This window comes from Stegostoma tigrinum, chromosome 1, assembly GCF_030684315.1.
Source record: "Stegostoma tigrinum isolate sSteTig4 chromosome 1, sSteTig4.hap1, whole genome shotgun sequence".
NCBI lineage: Eukaryota > Metazoa > Chordata > Chondrichthyes > Orectolobiformes > Stegostomatidae > Stegostoma > Stegostoma tigrinum.
Genome location: NC_081354.1, coordinates 82,888,043 through 82,907,543, shown reverse-complemented (window position 1 = coordinate 82,907,543; position 19,501 = coordinate 82,888,043). Strand labels below are relative to the sequence as shown.

Below are 19,501 nucleotides of genomic sequence, written 5' to 3'. Positions count from 1 at the left end.
ATTAATCAATGAGTGAATAACTGAGATATTGGTCCTTAAATACTTCTATGATGATGGTTGAGACCAAGTACCTTCAACTTAGTTCAATGATCATCTGGATCAATGTAAAGCCATAGCCAATTATACATGCCTGATGATAAAATGTGAGGCTGGATGAACACAGCAGGCCAAGCAGCATCTCAGGAGCACAAAAGCTGACGTTTCGGGCCTAGACCCTTCATCAGAGAGGCTCTCTGACTAGTCAAATGCAAATCACTGTTCATTTTTTTAAAATACTTGATTTGTGTTTAAATCTGAGAATTCAACTAATAAATTCAGTGGCAATAATCCATTAAAAACAAATAATCAGCTGGTAAGCATCACTACTAGCTGCTTAAAACACTGAAATAAAGCTCTCTGATGAAGGGTCTAGGCCCGAAACGTCAGCTTTTGTGCTCCTGAGATGCTGCTTGGCCTGCTGTGTTCATCCAGCCTCACATTTTATTATCTTGGAATCTCCAGCATCTGCAGTTCCCATTATCTCTGATACATGCCTGATGGACTAGTTTTCACATTCATGATACTGATGGCTTCACTGTTGTTTATGTGCTGAACATTTCATTTTATTTCAGTGTTTTAAGCAGCTAGTAGTGATGCTTACCAGCTGATTATTTGTTTTTAATGGATTATTGCCACTGAATTTATTAGTTGAATTCTCAGATTTAAACACAAATCAAGTATTTTAAAAAAATGAACAGTGATTTGCATTTGACTAGTCAGCTAGTCAAAGCAATGTAAGACTTCATACAAATCAAAGTAAGGAGTAGGGCTAACTTGACCATAGCTAAAACAGGGGAGGCAACAACTTACTGTTATTGTTGCTAGACTATTAGTCGCGAGACTGAGACAATATTTTGGGGACTTGGGTTCAAATTCAGCCAGAAAAAGAGTCTGGAATTAAGAGTCAGATGATGATGATGATCATGATCATGAAACTATTGTTGATTGTTGGAAAATTCCACCTGGTTCACTAATGTCCTTCAGGGAAGAAAACTGTTGTCCTTACCTGGTCTGGCCTACATTGGACTCCAGACCCACAGCAATACGGTTGACACTTAACTGCCCTCTGGGAAATTAGGGTTGGGAAATAAATGCTGGCCTAGCCAGTGATGTACCGTACCCACATACCGTAAATGGATTATTTTTAAAAAATGACAAAGCAAGCTCTTGGTTTCTTTGGGACATACATATACATGTCCTCAGAGACAGTATAAGATAGGATAATGGAGTGGAAGTTTTTCTTTCCAGCAATGCTTCATATCACAACTTGATTGAAAGCAATGTTATTCAAAATCCACAAGAAACCTCCATTTTCCTCAGGAGTGGCAATGTACAGAAAATTAAAGGGGCCAAACCCCCAAAGTTCCCGTGTGTATTCCTGGTGCATTCGGCCTCTCTACCACAAATTTACTATCTGTGTGATGCTAATTACATATGATTTCAGAATTAACAGCAACTTTTGTAACTAGAAGTAAAACACAAAAGTAAAATAGTGTGAATGCTGGAAATGGTCAGCAGTTCAGACAACATCTGTGGAGAAAGAAACCAAATTAACATGCATAAAAAAATAGAACTGCGGATGCTATAAATCAGGAACAAAAATTGAAGTTGCTGGAAAAGCTCAGCAGGTCCTCCAGCATCTGTGAAGAAACTCTGATTTTTTTCTTTACAGATGCTGCCAGACCTGCTGAGCTTTTCCAGCAGTTTCTGTTTCTGTTCCAAATTAACATAAAGTCAGCAATCTTTTGCCAAATTTGAGAAAAGTCAAAAATGTAATAGGTTTTAAGAACATGAAGGGTGGGGATGGTGGGTGGAGAAAGAACAAAAGATAAGATCTTGTCTTCCCAGTGACTGTTTAAATTTTACTGGTTCTAATGCCTCCTGTCAGTTACTCTCTATATCTCTATCCCACTGAGATGGTCTGAGGGCTGTCCACTTTTCCATGTCCATTTCCTACCACTGTCCTCCACTTAACAGAACGTGTTGTCGCACTTAACAACTTCCCATTTAACTCCATTCATCTGCTCCAAAGAAACTGTATCAATATTGAGACTCGGATAGGTCCTCACTGTGCATCCCTTTTAGTGAGTGCGGGGAATGTTTCTTGCTCTCCATTTTATTAAGCCTCCACCCCTTAACTCTTTTTCTGGTACACTAATAACAATAATTTTCTACTCTCAGCCAGAACTGAAATGTTTCATCAATTTTATTTCCAACTTGTACCCTTGTCTTACCTTCACATCATCCAACTCGGACACTTTCCTTCCACAAATTCTCTGACTCCATTTCTGACGATAGGCTATCGACAAATATCCACAATAAGCCTACAGCAGGTTCTACAACACTATCTCACACCCTGCCTTTTTCATTACGTTCTGCTAATTTTGTTGTCTCCGTAATGTCTGTTCAGATGTAACTAACTGGCATTTCTCATATGTGGTTATATCTCCTCAACAAAGTATTATCCACCCATCTTAATTGATATGATCCGTGACTGTCCCATTTCCCACATTTCAGCACTTACCCATTCCGGACCTCCATTCCAGTATCAGGGTAGAGAACCTCTTATCCTCATCATCTATGTCACGAGTTTCTGTTATTTAATGAATCTTCTTTCACTACTTCTGCCACCTCCAGCATTATTACAGTAACAGATAAATCCCTTGCCATCCCCTCCGAAGGGGGACGAAGTGACCATTCTTCCATTACACACTGGTCCACTCTTCACCAATCGTGAACACCCTTTCGCCTTCCCAAGGCACTTCCATGCAAATCCGGGAGATGCAGTACTCACCCTTTTATCTCCCATTCTTTTGTTCAAAGGCACTAAACACTTCTCCCACATTCAGTGGTGACTTGTACGTACGTCTTTCATTTTACTGTACTCCATCCACCGCTCAAAATGTGACTTGCTGCATGATGAGTGATCACAAGCAGAATCGGGGTGAGGGATAAACAAGCCATGCCATTTCCCAGGATAATGGCTGCCAAAAGGTGATTTTAAATGTCTAATATGAATGGGTGAGTTGGGTGAGGTAAGTGGGTAAGGTGGTAGATGCATGAGATGGAATGTAGTTATATTAATAGGACAGCAGGTAGATAGGTGGCAGTTGGGTAAGATTTTTGGGTAGAAGGTGGTAGATGAGTAGAGTCGAAAGTCGATAGGGTAATCAAGTTGGGAGAGGTTGTCAGTTTTGGGGCTAGTTAGTCAAGGTGGTAGTTAGGCAGTGGGGAGTATTCTGATCAGGTCTGTGTGATGGTTGAGTGGTGGGACTTAGATTGTTAGATCCCTTATGCTCCTGCTTTTCAAAAATTGTCTCAAAAGCCACCAAATTCTGCTAACTGTGTATGAAACAGGTTTATTTTATCTTCCTGTTTCAATTGTCCTGGAATAATCTTAAACCTTCATCCTTTCTTGTTACCAATTTTCATCACTAAAAGTCTTGGGATATTCTTCAGTTCCTCTATTTTCCATTTTTTTCCCCAGTGAAAATATATTCCAAAATTAATATCACAGCTATCACTTCTGCATGTTATTCTGGAAAATCTTTTCTGGACTCTTTGAATGGCTGACATCCTTGCTGTAAGGGATTGCACACACCAATGCCCTAAAAAAATTCAATAGCACTTCATTGATTTTTGCTCACTAGCAGTACAAATAGAACTCAGAATCCCTTGAGCCTTTGTTATACCAACCTTTGCTCAGATTATCACCTTTACAAATCCATGCATCTAGCACCACCAGATTTGAGTTCATCATTCCTTCTAATACTCATAATTTATTCTATATTTGCTCTCATTTTCTAACGATGATTTCCATTACCTTTCACGTAGTATTTCTGCTTTTTTGTAGAAAGCCCATTATCCAATTATAACATGGGAAGATCTCACAAATAGCAAGTTAGATAGGTCACTGATAAACTTATTTTTGTGGTGTTAGCTAAAGGATAAATGTGGGATAATGTGCTTTCACCTGAACAAGCAGACAGGCTACGATTTAATATCTCTTCTGGAAAATGGCACCTCCAAACAGTCGCTCAGTCTGGTGCTTAAGTATCAGTCAATATTTATGTTCTGAAATGTCTAGATCCATCATTTTATGTCTCTGTGATAAGCATGCTATGACCACTGAGCTAGACAGACCAAACAGAAGCTTTGAAAGTGAGGAAATTCTGGTTACAGCAAGAAAAGGAAATACGGATTGAAGCAACTGCATTTGATGTCTGATTTCGAGCCTACTTGGACTATGAACCTTTGGGGTGTGTTTCTATATTGAGTAGAATGTTGATGGGAAAAAAGGCAAATAAATTGTCAGATTCCCATAAACACATTAGTTAATGTAACCATTATACCCTTTTATCATGAGATAGCATTTAGGCTGGAGAGGTTGGGTGCAAAATAAGCATTGTAAATATTATGGAAATCTGCTAAAAGTGTTTAAATAGCAATTGCACTTCTCATTCTACAACCAGTCTTTTTATTATTGAGAAAATTAAGTGGGGAACCAGGAATGTATTATCAAAGAATAAAACTGACCAGGTTCATCAAAGCATTCAAGCGGACTGTATGAATAAAAACTATGTGCAGGGTTATGAGGAAAAGGGGAGAATGGCACTAAATCATAATGCTGATCTGGAGAATTGATACAGACGTGATGGGGAGGGCAATGGCCTTCACCTGCACCATAACAATTCTGCAAAGCAAGTCAAGTGCTACTAATCAACAGACATTAGCTTGTGTTTTCATTATCTGTACAGTGCCTTCTAAGTGGAAGGGAATACTGAAAAAAGGGAGTTCCACAGTTTTAATATTCTGGGAATAGGCAATGATACATCATGACCAGTCATTAGTTACCCCACATAAGAAAGTCTTTTAATCTGCTTTTGGTTGTAAAAAATGTCCACGATGAGTCTCTGTTATCGGTTGTATTACCGCTGTTTGCAGATTGTCAGTGTGAATGAACTGGTTCAGGTGTTAGTGGGTATTATTGAGGGTAGCAGGCCTTTCATGTTCTTGTTTATTTTTACAGTGTGTATTCTTTCAAACAATCTTTTGTTTACATCATATCTTTTTGTAACTCAGTGTCCCTACATATTTTTCTGATTAGCTGCAGTGCTTGCTTGCCCACATGTATTAATTTTTTTCTCTGTTAATGAGATGAGTAGGTTTATTCATCAGTGTATTGCTAATTAGTAAGAGGCTGTCTTCCTCCATGCTGACATTCTGTTTATTCGAACAGCTGGGCAAATTGGAACATTTTCTGCACAGATTGTTGTACGGTTCCAATATGTTTATAGGTGACAGACTCTTTGGTAACAGATGGTAAATTTAAGGCTTGTTGGCAATCAGCAGGTTTTTGCTAATGACTTAATTACCTATGCAAATTATCTCATTAGTATGTGCATTGTTATCTCTCTTTAAAAAAACTCTACCTAAATTAATTACAGTAATCAAGCAGTGGAACAAACACTAGATTGCTGGTGGCTGGAGGATTGAACGTCTTGCCAACTTTGGGAACAAGCTGATGGATTGCACAAATAAACCTGTTCAGCAGTTAATCATTCTCAGAGATGCAGAATTTTACTCCAGGACATTTGTAGCAGTTCAGAAGGTTAATACCCTATCATTCTTATACCCTCACCTCCATGCCAGCCTTGTAATCAGTAGTTAGTGTATTTACTTTTTTATTTTAACCTTCAAAATGCATATTAATGCAGGAATGAGAAACCATTTACTGTTGTTAAATGTTTTTTGCTGAAAGGGAGAAATTATTTATGTTGTAAAGGGTTTTATGTATTACTGACTCCTTTTGCTTGTTGAGTACTACATTTGTGTGTAGGCTTTTCTTTCCTTGGGCAATATAAAACTAATTTCTCAGTATTTTATTCCATTCCATCATTCCACATTATACCAGTGCACAGTGCCATGCATGGTATAATCCCATAATCCTGCACTAGTGATTTACAAATTTCAGATATGGGATCATGGACTTGTACTGAATGAAGGAGGCAAGGCACTAACTCGCAATGAATAATGATGAACTGAATAATTCTCAAGTTTTGATTGGCACAAGTATAGATGAGAGTGGATTATTAGCCAGAAACTTATCTGGAGAAGGCATTAAGGTAGAAGGAGGAACAATGAGACATTTTTAAAACAAAATTATATTTGTATTGTTACAGTCACATCATTGTAGATCACTAATTTTTCCTGTTTATAAATTAAAAATTTTGATAGTACAATCTTTGATGAAACTATCTACTTAGAATCCTCATATCCTTTAAATTATTTTTGTTTTATAATTCTAATGCATTTCCCATTTCAATAATTACAAAATGTCCCTATCTTCTCCATTTAATGATAACTTTGTCTTCCTAATTAATTGCCAGTTTTCCACTCACCACATTTTTGAGATTTCTTTTTGTCTTTAAACACCTTTGAGCTCCTGATTTGAAATGTTGCAGTCAAGAATCAGAATTTTATTTACTGGAGAGTGGAAAGGGTGCAAGATTTCCTGAAACTGTGGAAGAGAAATGTGGCTGGAGAAACTGGAGCCTTTCAGAAACTTACTGGCAGGACCTTAATTCTTTTTTTGGATTTGTTTCTCACATGGCAGCCAACCCAACTGACAGCCTGCCTGGTAGCTGGGAGGAGAAATCATTGGCAGTGGGACAGTGAGTAACTGAGATAGGAAGGTCAACTATGGTGGCAGGTGGGTCAGGAGGGAGAATCAACATCACCACAGAGGAAAGCAAGGAGAGGATTGAATATCATGGCAGAAGGTGATGAAACTGGTACTCAGATAGTAGGAACTGCAGATGTTGGAGAATCTCATAACAAGGTGTAGAGCTGGATGAATACAGCAGGCCAAGCAGCATCAGAGGAGCAGGAAGGCTGACATTTTGGGCCTGGACCCTTTGTCAGCCTTCCTGCTCCTCTGATGCTGCTTGGCCTGCTTTGTTCATCCAGCTCTACACCTTGTTATCTCAATGAAACTGGTAATTTTTTTAAGGAGGAGGAGATATTAAAGAGATCAAACATTTTCTTGAACTGTAGGGAGCGTTCATACATCTTTCCCATAAGGAGTGTTAGAAAAGACACTTACTTTTCCAAGTTGCCAGCCTCCTCTTCCCTTGTGTCGCCAGCTGGGAAAACTGAGCAATGGCAGTGATCTTGAAATTGGGCTCCAAATAACACTGTGAAGGGCTAATTTAAATATGTAAATTAAATGCCTTACTTCACTGCTGTGACTAATTCAAATGTCATAAAATTAAAATTTTACTATTTAAAAATAGTAGAAGAGAATACAGTTTAATTAATGGGGGAGTGATGGACTATTGGTGTTGTCACTGGATTATTAATCTAGAGACACAGCTAATGTTCTGGGGACTCAGATTGGAATTCTGCCATGTACACATCTGGAACTAAGAATCCATTGTCAGTTGTTGGGAAAATGCATCTGGTTCACTGGAACTTTAGGGTCATCCAGATCTACAGCAATGTGGTTGACTCTTAATTGTCCTCTGGGCTGTAAATGCTGGTTCAGCCAGCGACACCCTCATCCTATGAATGAATAATAAAAAAATTAACTGTTGCTTTACTTTATCATTTTAAATATTAGATTTTTCTATGTATAATGAATGAATAATCTGTTCATAGTTTTGACTAAAATATTGTGAATTAGTTTTCTGATCCTCTTTTTGGAAATATCTCAAAAATCAAAGGAAGTAGAGTAATAATATAAAATTTGAATAAAATAATTTTAAATAAAATTTTGATACAAAAATCACAAAAACTAAGTAAGCATCATCATTTTTTTCAAGAAAGTTACAGATGAGCAACAAATTTTTGCTTTGTTAGAGATGCTCAGCACTTAGAAAAGAATAAACTAAACCACACAGTGTAGAGCTGGAACAAGTAGAAAAAAAATGGGTAACAAAGCACAAGTAAGCAGAAAGGATTGGTAGGAAAATAAAATGCTACAATTCTGAATTAAAACACAAAATATACCAATAGATTTAACGGGTTGACATCATCAATGGAGAGAAACAGTTAGTAGGCTGATATATAAAAACTGTGAAACATTGATTTCTGCAAGTTTTATGAACGGTTTCTCTCCATGAGTTGTCGCAAGTTATCACACGCAGTTCTCTGCTGCTCACCTTATTATGGTTGTACAGTACCTCGATGATGTCACGCACGTGCTTTGTCTGTTTTCCAGCAGTGGAAGGACTTGGCACTGCCAAAACCTTCTGTGATTTCTGGCACTATTTTTGAAGCCCAGCTGTTTAACAGGATAATTGTTACCAGCCTCGAATAGCCCTCACTTTGCTGATAATTGGATGGAAACTAAAAACATCAGCTTTTGAGGTCATGTAAGTGCATAGGTGACTGTTCTTTGGAAATAGAACCTAATATCAGAAAAGTATTGCTACTTTAAATTATCACCAGCCTGATCAACTGTCGAGAATCAAGCTCTTAAATGACTACCGGCCCTTAGCGGAGATAGTAAGAACTGCAGACGCTGGAGTCAGAGATAACACAATGTGGAGCTGGGGAAACACAGCAGGCCAGGCAGCGTCAGAGGAGCAGGAAAGTTGATGTCAGATCTGTTTTAAATCTTTTCCCACTAAACCTTAAACATCTAGTAATGGACTCTCCTACCTGGGGAAAAGAGCTTGGCTGTTCACCTTATGTATACCCCTCAGGATTTTATAAGCTTCTATAAGGTCACCCCTCAGTCTTCTATGCTCCAGGGAAAAAAAGTCCCAGCCTATTCAGTCTGTCCTTATCACTCAGACCGTCCTCTTTCTGTAACATTCTTGTAAACCTTTTTGCACCCTGCCCGTTTAATAACATCCGATAGCAGGGCAACCAGAATTTTACATAGTACACCAAATGTGGCTTTACCGATATCTTGTACAGCTTTAACATGACATTCGCAACTCGTGTACTAAATGCTCCGACTGACAAAGGCAAGCATTCCAAACATCATCTTCACTACACTGTCTACCTGCTTTATCACTTTCAAGGAACTGTACACCTGCAGCCCTAGGTCTTTCTGTTTGTCAGCACTCCCCAAGACTCCACCATTAACTGTGTAAGTCCTGCCCTGGTTTGTCTTAGCAAAATGCAACACTTCGCGTATATCTGCATTGAACTCCATCTGACATTCCTTGGCCCACTGGCCCAGTTGATCAAGATCCTGTTGTACTCTTTAATAACCTTCTTCACTGTCCATTATATCACCAATTTTAGTATCATCTGCAAACTTGATAACCATGCTTCCTATATTCTCATACAGATCCTTGATGTAAATGATGAACTTGTGGCACACCGCTGGTCACAGGCCTCTGATCTGAACAATAACCCTGTGCCATCACACTCTGTGTCCTCCGTCAAACTAATGAAGTCAGCTATATTATGATACGTCAGTTTATTGCAACACAATATAGTGAATGATGTTTTGCACCTAGTGGAAGCCAGTTTATGCTGAAAGAGCCTACTTGCCCAGGCTACAACACTGACCTCTTGCAAGGGAAAAGCAATGAATACGAGATAAGTCACAAACTACATCAGTAACATGCTTGATGAATTTGTGGGTTAGGTTTGAGAGATCCCACACAGGTCCCCAGTAGATCCTTAGAAGCAGATAGTTGCATAAAAAATTAGCACAGCTACCACCTTGATGGCCAGCAATGATAGGATGGCCATCCACTGCTTACGTTCTTCAGCTGTGTCTTGGGACATCCTCCGTCTGCAGTGGGAATGTGATTTGCTCATCTGGAAGAAATCATTTTGAAAATGATGGACTCTGATTTCCTGTATAATTGCTTCTGGGTCTCCAGGAGACCTTCAGCTGCAATTACTTCTGTGGAGACTGATCAGTAACTGCTGGAGTTTTCTGCTGGCCTTGGGCTTGCTGGTACTCTTTGATTTCCCTGCATCTTTGTTAAACCATGATGTTGGTGGCAATTACAGCTACTGTAATGGATCAATTGGTCAGGATTCCAAATAACCAAAGAGCTTTTGTAATGTAAGCAATCACCATTTGCAGCAGATACAAATGGCAGCTTAGTATTGGGGCATAGAAGTCTCTTACTAGGACACTGTGAAATACCTGTCTCCTCTGCGTCCTGGCATACTACCCCAATTTCCCACAATTGCCTCCCACAACTTCATTTCTAAAGCAATGGCCCTTTATAACTTGGATTGACTTTAGTGAACAGACCCTCAGAACTGACCACGCCTCATCACCCTGTGACTAATTTGAAGGACAGCCTTGAATGACGGATGTCAATGGACATCCTTGACCTGAAGGACTAAACTCCTGCAATTTGGGGCCATGACCATTTGACTGGTGGACATGTAGTGGGTTTGCTGTGTAAGCTGCTTTTGCAGGCTGCAGTTGTGAATTTGATGTTGCAAAGTGCTGCATGCCAACATTTCCAGCCCTTTAATGGAGTGGAGATGGTTTAAGGAACAGTTGTTGGGAGTGATGAGTAAATATGTCCCTCTGAGACAGGCAAGAAGGGGTAAGATAAAGGAACCTTGGATGACGAGAGCGGTGGAGCTTCTAGTGAAAAGGAAGAAGGTAGCTTACATAAGGTGGAGGAAGCTAGGGTCAAGTTCAGCTAGAGAGGATTACATGCAGGCAAGGAAGGAGCTCAAAAATGGTCTGAGGAGAGCCAGGAGGGGGCACGAGAAAGGCTTGGCAGAAGGAATCCGGGAAAGCACAAAGGCATTTTACACTTACGTGAGGAATAAGAGAATGGTCAAAGAAAGAGTAGGGCCGATCAGGGATAGCATAGGGAACTTGTGTGTGGAGCCTGAGGAGGTAGGGGAAGCCCTAAATGAGTTTTTTGCTTCTGTCTTTACGAAAGAAACGAACTGTGTAGTGAATGAAACCTTTGAAGAGCAGGTGTGCATGCTGGAATGGATAGAGATAGAGGAAGCTGATGTACTGAAAATTTTGTCAAACATTAAGATTGACAAGTCGCCAGGCCCGGATCAGATTTGTCCTCGGCTGCTTTGGGAAGCGAGAAATGCAATTGCTTCGCCACTTGCGAAGATCTTTGCATCCTCGCTCTCCACTGGAGTCGTACCTGAGGACTGGAGAGAGGCAAATGTAATTCCTCTCTTCAAGAAAGGAAATAGGGAAATCCCCGGCAATTATAGACCGGTAAGTCTCACGTCTGTCGTCTGCAAGGTGTTAGAAAGGATTCTGAGGGATAAGATTTATGACCATCTGGAAGAGCATGGCTTGATCAAATACAGTCAACACGGCTTTGTGAGGGGTAGGTCATGCCTTACAAACCTTATCGAGTTTTTTGAGGATGTGACTAGTAAGGTTGATGAGGGTCGAGCTGTGGATGTGGTGTATATGGACTTCAGTAAGGCATTTGATAAGGTTCCCCATGGAAGGCTCATTCAGAAGGTCAGGAGGAATGGGATACAGGGGAACTTAGCTGCTTGGATACAGAATTGGCTGGCCAACAGAAGACAGCGAGTGGTAGTAGAAGGAAAATATTCTGCCTGGAAGTCAGTGGTGAGTGGGGTTCCACAGGGCTCTGTCCTTGGGCCTCTACTGTTTGTAATTTTTATTAATGACTTGGACGAGGGAATTGAAGGATGGGTCAGCAAGTTTGCCGACGACACAAAGGTCGGAGGTGTCGTTGACAGTGTAGAGGGCTGTTGTAGGCTGCAGCGGGACATTGACAGGATGCAGAGATGGGCTGAGAGGTGGCAGATGGAGTTCAACCTGGATAAATGCGAGGTGATGCATTTGGAAGGTCGAATTTGAAAGCTGAGTACAGGATTAAGGATAGGATTCTTGGCAGCGTGGAGGAACAGAGGGATCTTGGTGTGCAGATACATAGATCCCTTAAAATGGCCACCCAAGTGGACAGGGTTGTTAAGAAAGCATATGGTGTTTTGGCTTTCATTAACAGGGGGATTGAGTTTAAGAGTCGTGAGATCTTGTTGCAGCTCTATAAAACTTTGGTTAGACCGCACTTGGAATACTGCGTCCAGTTCTGGGCGCCCTATTATATGAAAGATGTGGATGCTTTGGAGAGGGTTCAGAGGAGGTTTACCAGGATGCTGCCTGGACTGGAGGGCTTATCTTATGAAGAGAGGTTGACTGAGCTCGGTCTCTTTTCATTGGAGAAAAGGAGGAGGAGAGGGGACCTAATTGAGGTATACAAGATAATGAGAGGCATAGATAGAGTCGATAGCCAGAGACTATTTCCCAGGGCAGAAATGGCTAGCACGAGGGGTCATAGTTTTAAGCTGGTTGGTGGAAAGTATAGAGGGGATGTCAGAGGCAGGTTCTTTACGCAGAGAGTTTGTGAGAGCATGGAATGCGTTGCCAGCAGCAGTTGTGGAAGCAAGGTCATTGGGGTCATTTAAGAGACTGCTGGACATGCATATGGTCACAGAAATTTGAGGGTGCATCCATGAGGATCAATGGTCGGCACAACATTGTGGGCTGAAGGGCCTGTTCTGTGCTGTACTGTTCTATGTTCTATGTTTAACTGATCACTGCTGACAACATGACAAGTTGTGTTTCTTTTTTAAAATCACTCGTGGGCATCACCAACTGGCTGGCACATTTGCGTCCCTGGTTGTGTTTGAGAAGGTGATGATGAGCCACTTCCCTGAATTGCTACAGCCCATGTGCTGAGGGTAGGCCATAATGCACTTAGGGAGGCAATTCCAGGATTTTGACAGCAAAAGCGAAGGAATGACAATATATTTCCAAGTCAGGATGGTGATTGGCTTAGAGGGGAACTTGGGTAATTGATCCACCACCCTTGCCCTTCTGGATGAAAAAGCCATGGATTTGGAAGGATATGTCTTAAGATCTGTGGGGAGTTTCTGCAGTGCACCTTGTATATAGTACATGGTGCAGATACTGACCATCATACAATCATATTGATGTGCAGCATGGAAACAGATCCTTCGATCCAATTCATCCAGGCCGACCAGATATCCTAAATTAATCTAGTCCCATTTGCCAGCATTTGGTTGTCTAAACACTCCCTATTCATATACCCATCCAGATGCCTTTTAAATGTCGTAATTATACCAGCCTCTACATCTTCCTCTGGCAGCTCATTCCATACACGCACCACCCTCTGCGTGAAAAAGTTGCCACTTAGGTCCTTTTTAAATTTTTCCCCTCTCATCTTAAACCTATGCCCTCTAGTTTAGGACACACCCACCCCAGGAAAGACCATGTCTATTTACACTATCCATGTCTCTCATGATTTTATAAACTTTTATAAGTTCACCCCTCAGCCTCTGACGCTCCAGGGGAAATAGCCCTAGTCTATTCAGCATCTCCCTACATAGCTCAAACACTCCAACCCTGGCAACATTCTTGTAAATCTTTTCAGAACCCTTTCAAGTTTCACAACATCCTTCCAATAGCAAGGACACCACAACCGCATGCAGTATTCCAAATGTAGCCCAACCAATGTCCTGTACAGCCGCAACATGACCTCCCAACTCCTGTACTCAATGCAGTGACCAACAAAAGCAAGCATACCAAATGCCTTCTTCACTATGCTATCAACCTGTGACTCCACTTTCAAGGAACTATGAACTTGCACTCCAAGGTCTCTTTGTTCAGCAACACTCCTAGGACCTTACCTTTAAGTGTATAAGTTCTGCCCTGAATAGCATCAAAATGCATCACCTCACATTTATCTATATTAAACTTCACCTGCCACTCCTCAGCCCACTGGCCCATCTGATCAAGATCCCATTGGACTCTGAGGTAACTTTCTTCACTGTCCGCTACACCTCCAATTTTGGTATCATCTGCAAACTTATTAACCATACCTCCTATGTTCACATCCAAGTCATTTATATAAATGAAGAAGTGTCGTGGACCCAACCCTGACCTTAATGGAACACTGCTGGTCATTGGTCTCGAGTTTGAAAAGCACCACTTAACCACCACCTTCTGTCTTCCACCTTTGAGCTAGTTCTGTGTCCAAATGGCTATTTCAGTGGTGGAGGGAGTGGATGCTTGTGGATGTGGTGCCGATCAAGTGGGCTGCTTCGTGCTAGATGGTGTAGAGTTTCTTGACTAATATTAGACCTGCACTCATCCAGACAAGTGGGGAGTGCTCCATCACACTCCTGATTTGTGCCTTGTAGATGGTGGACAGGCTTTGGCAAGTCAGGAGTTGAGGTACGCAGCACAGTATTCATAGCTTCTGTTCTGATCTTGCAGCCACTGTATTTATATGGTGAGCCCAGTTGAGTTTCTGGTCAATGATGATCCTCAGGATGTTGATAGTGGGAAATTCAGTGATGATAGTACCATTGAATGTCAAGGAATGGTGGTTAGATTGTGTCTCATTGGAGACAGCCATTGCTTGGTATTTTTATGGCACCAATGTTACTTTTCATTTGTCAACTCAAGCCTTGATATTGGACAGATCTTGTTGCATTTGAACATAGACTGCTTGAGTTTTTGAGGAGTTGTGAATAGTGCTGAACATTATGTAATCATTGAACATCCCCACTTCTGACCTTATGATGGAGGTAAGGTCATTCATAAAGCAGCTAAAGATGGTTAGACTGAGGACACTAACCTGAGGAATGCCTGTAATAATGTCCTGGAGACTGACTTCCAACCAACAGAACCGTCTGCTTATGTTCCAGGTATCACTCTAACCGCTGGGGAGTTTTCCACCTGATTCCCATTGGTGCTACACTTGATCAAATGTGGCCTTGATGTAAAGGGCTGTCACTCTCAGTGCACCAGACCTCTGGAATTCAGCTGTTTTGTCCATGTTCAATCAAGGCTACAATAAAGTTAGGAGCTGAGATTTCCTGGAGGAACACAAACTGGGTGTCAGCGAGTAGGTTGTTGCTGAACAAATGCTGTTTGACAGCACCGTTGATAACATTTTCCATCACTTTACTGATAATCAAGAGTAGACTGATGGAGCAATAATTGATATAACAAGATGTAGAACTGGATGAACACAGCAGGCCAAGCAGCATAACAGCAGGAAAGCTGACGATTCAGGCCTAGACCCCTAGTTTTCTGAAGAAGGGTCTAGGCCTGAAACGTCAGCTTTCCTGCTCCTGTTATCCTGCTTGGCCTGCTGTGTTCATCCAGCTGTACACCTTGTTATCTCAGATTCTCCAGCATCTGCAGTTCCTACTGTCTCTGGAGCAATAATTGGCTGGGTTAGATTTGTCTTGCCTTTTGTGTATAAAACCTGGGCAATTTTCCACATTGTTTGGTAGATGCAAATGTTCTAACAGCTTGGCTAGAGGAGTGGCAAACTCTAGAGTGCAAGTCTTCAGTATGATTGCCAGAATTTTTTTAAAGGGCCCATAGCCTTTGCAGTATCCAGTGCCGCCAACCATTTCATGGTATCACACGGAGTGAAGTGAACTGGCTGAAGACTATCATCTGCAATTCTGGGGACCATGAGAAGATGTCAGGATTGATCATTCCCTCAGCCTTTCCAGCTGAGGATTGATGTGAATCAGTCTTGTCTTTTGCGCTGATGTACTGGGCTCTTCCAACATTGAGTGAATTGCTTAATTGTGCACCACCATTCATGACTGGATGCAACAGGAATGAAATGTCTGCTCAATATGAGGAATAAATTTCACCTTCACAGGACACTGCAGTGACACTCTTACTGATACCGTCTCAGACAGATGTATCTACAGCCGACAGACTAACCAGGATGAGATCAAGTATGTATTTCCATCTTATTGATTCCCTCACCAGTTGCCACAGACACAGTCTAGCAACTATGTCCTTTAGGACCTAGCCAGTTCAATCAGTGGTACTGCTGCTGAGCCACTCTTTCTGGTGGATTGATATCCTCCCACAGTCATACATCTTGCACCTTTGCCACCATCAATACTTCCTCCAGGCGTTGTTCATCATGGAGGAGTACTGTTCATCAACAGAAGGAGGATGGTACATTGTAATTAGCAGGAGATTTCTTTGCTCATCTTTAACCTGATGCCATGAGACTTCATGAGGTCTGCAGACAATGTTGGGAACTCACAGGGAAACTCCCAACTGTATACCACTGTGCCGCCACCTCTGGTTGATCTGTCCTGCCAGGCGGATGAGACATATCCAGTGATGTTGATATTAGTGGTATCTGCACTAAAAGCTACATCAGAACTACAGTGCGCCTGTATGCTCTGAATGAGGTGGCAAAGTGCAAAAAGGCAAGGCAAGACTTAAATGCTGTGAGCATCCATCAAGTGAGTAAGCACTAAGAAAGTATGTGATGGTGCCTGACCCTGTGCACAAAGCAACAACCATGAGAATGAAAGACATTGGTGTGTTCCAAAGTGCAGCATGAAAGTGAATAATTGTAAACTGAGTCAGAGGTGTGTCTTGATGATGTGATGAGGTTGGTGCATGTCTCTTGCCAGTGCCTGTGGACAGGGATACAGGCTGTTTCTTGAGCATGCCCTGAGTTGTTGGGACTGCTGTGTAAGATGGCGATGTGGAGAGCAAGCAGCAAGCTGGAGCTGCCGCATATCTCTTCTGACATTCATGTTGGGAATTGTGATCATCTAATTTTTCTCTGCCACGTTGAAGAAGAACGAACTAAAGGTTGAGGAGGTGGAGAAAGTAATGAGATGTAACCGCATGTAAATAGGCCTCTTGCCACCAGTAGTGAGATTCTCATCTCTCCACTAAAACTATGGAAAACTGGATCTTTGCCTATATGTGTAAAAGACTAATTTTTTTCAATGTCACCATTTTTTCCAAACTGACTTGCTGTTACCCACATTATTCAGGGTTGGGGAAATTCAGCTCAATATTACAGATCATAATGGGTGCCTTGAAAAGTTCAGTCTACTTGTAGGGTTAGCTTTGTCTTGTTGTTCCACAGATGCTGTCTGACCTTCTAAGTTCTTCCAGCACTTTTTTTTTAATGACAAAGGATTGAGATGGATTCCTCTTATTTGCAGTTCTCTGAGTTGCTTTGTTTCCACTGTTTCCAAAATAATTAATCCCTGATTCTGAGACAAGTGGATTCATCTTATCAAAATATTCACGGCTTAAACAAAAAGGTTTGTTGTTTGGAACAAGTTTTTTTTGTAATTTTTTTTCTTTTTAACAGATAGGACGTAACTTGGATTTCCTTTTATAAAGACAGAACTTCCTCTGGAAAATATTTTTGATTATTTTTAGTAAATGTGGCAGGCTTTATGTTTAAATAAAGAACATCAGTGATATTTAAATTGATATCAATAACAAGATTTCAAAAATCTAGCTAGCTAAAGAATATTTTTAGTGGAAATGGGTTATTACATGTAGATCACAAGGAATCACTGATGATGTCTTCTGAATTTGAAATAATGACACTGACTTCTAAAGTCTACACTTTCATGTAAAAAATTGGAAAATATCTACCCTACGTCTATCCAGATCAAATACATCAGAACATGAGCCAGAATAGTGAATAAAGGAAGAGTCCTGTTAGGTAAAGCAATGTTACTTTGACAAAAAATAGGCTATTTTATTCCAAAATATATATTGTAAAGTGTAATTTATCAGGTGCAGTCAAGTTTGAAGTTTGTTCAAATAGACTCAAACCAATCCTATGTGGAAATGCAACTGGAATTTTACCTCTGTTTATGCCCCCTTCTAGAAATAACTGAAAAATCATTTTGAGCTGAGAGTCTTCATGTTTCAAAACTGTTCTTCATAAAATATTGTGTAATTCCACAATTGTTATGTACCTACATTTCTTAACAAAGCATAAATGTCATAACGTTGTGTGCTTTCTATTCAAGCCTTTGCTTGTCAAAGTCTTAATTAAATTGTAATAATCAGCAGGATTATACATACATGTTTTGTGTGTTACGGGAAGCTTGCAAGACCATTAATCAGATTTCATCTAGTGACACTCTAGAAAGTTTGAGATGAACACATGGAGAAAGAAAATACAACAGTGATGATATGTGGAAGATACATCATTAAGTGATAAACCTGGTAAACTGCAAGTGGCACATGTTCTATATTTGAACAGTATTTGTTCTCAATTATTTTTTTCGTGCATTAGTGTTAAAATATGTTATAAAAAGCACAGATGCACCATCTAGTGGTCACCAACTACGCAGTACCTTTGCTTACAGTGTTGCATCAAATTTTGCTTGTCATCTGAGGAAACAGTTTAAGATGAGTTAAACAATTAAATTTATAAAGATTTGGAACTGTTGTATCTCATTAACATTTAACAAAATAGTTACAGATTTAATACATGGTGTACAATTTTGTTAAATTGCAAGTAGGATAGTTGTTTGACAGAGTTGAGTTTTGTTGGTTAAGTGAAAGGCAAACTTTATCTTAACTAATCAATCAAATCAAAAGTTATGGTATATGTTTACCAGATACATCTACATTCCAGTTCACAGCTATTCAAATAAAATCTCTGCAATGTTTTACCACATGACTATTTGTTCCTATTATAGGATGTTATGGTGGTGGGCGAACCTACACTGATGGGAGGAGAGTTCGGGGATGAGGATGAGCGACTGATCACTCGATTAGAGAATACGCAATATGATGCAGCAAATGGCATTGATGATGAGGAAGATTTCAATAACTCTCCCGCACTGGGAAGTAATAGTCCCTGGAACAGCAAAGCCCAGTCCAGTCAGGAGAGTAAATCAGAAAATCCCACACCACAAGCCTCTCAATAAACAGGAACATATCACTTTTATTATAAAATTTTGTGCTTTCCTTCTCTGTCCCATCCTTTCTCCACGCTGCACCTGAACGTTTCTTGTTTGAAAATGTTTGCAGTCAGCAGTATTAAAATATTAAAACTTCTACTTTAATTTAGTAAGTTCATATTTAAAGCTTTAAAAACCCACTTGGTATTATAAGCCATGCAACCCATTATATTTTGTGGGAATCTTAGTGTGACATGTTTGTGATTTCTTTGAATTGTTCCTAAGTTTGAACAGTTGCTATCATGGAAATCTGGTAGTGATTATCGTTTATATTCAGGTTTTGCCGGAACCTTTGCTGGTCCAATTTTTGCTTGTGTATTTATGTAAGCTTTTTGTAAGAGGCCTAACAGATAATTTAGAGCAGAAACTATTTCATTCACATAAATGTTCAGCACAATATGTGAAAATTAGAAATGAGTCTTTGTGTCATTTTGCAGATGTATTTTATGTATGCTTTGCCATTAATTAAGTGTGCCAATAAACAGTGGTAACATGAATGTGCAGTCTGGAAGTAGTTAATCATAGATGAAAAATTTTCTACTCAGTCTGGAGAACTTGCGTCTAAAAAAAACACTGATAAATTGACTTTTTTTGTAATACGCATAACTTAGGTTGCAGAAATACGTGAGCGACGTAATAAAGCAATGACCCAATATGGGCAGCACAGTGGCTCAGCGGTTAGCACTGCTGCATCACTGCACCAGGGACCATG

The 19,501-nt window shown here is 40.4% G+C and overlaps 1 protein-coding gene across 11 annotated transcripts in view; it reads left to right on the top strand.

Annotated features, from left to right (window-relative positions):
* LOC125456915 (LIM domain-binding protein 2) overlaps positions 1-19,286 on the top strand; it is a 263,846-nt gene extending 244,560 nt beyond the window's left edge. For 7 of the 11 annotated variants that reach the window (XM_048540520.2, XM_048540561.2, XM_048540552.2 and 4 more), the window contains one exon: positions 18,526-19,286. In XM_048540520.2, coding sequence (XP_048396477.1) covers positions 18,526-18,756 — 231 coding nt within the window. In that variant the 3' untranslated portion in view covers positions 18,757-19,286. The remainder of the gene's footprint in view (positions 1-18,525) is intronic. The other 4 variants (XM_048540519.2, XM_048540510.2, XM_048540546.2 and 1 more) reach the window with 1 other exon arrangement.
* Positions 19,287-19,501: the final 215 nt, after the last annotated feature.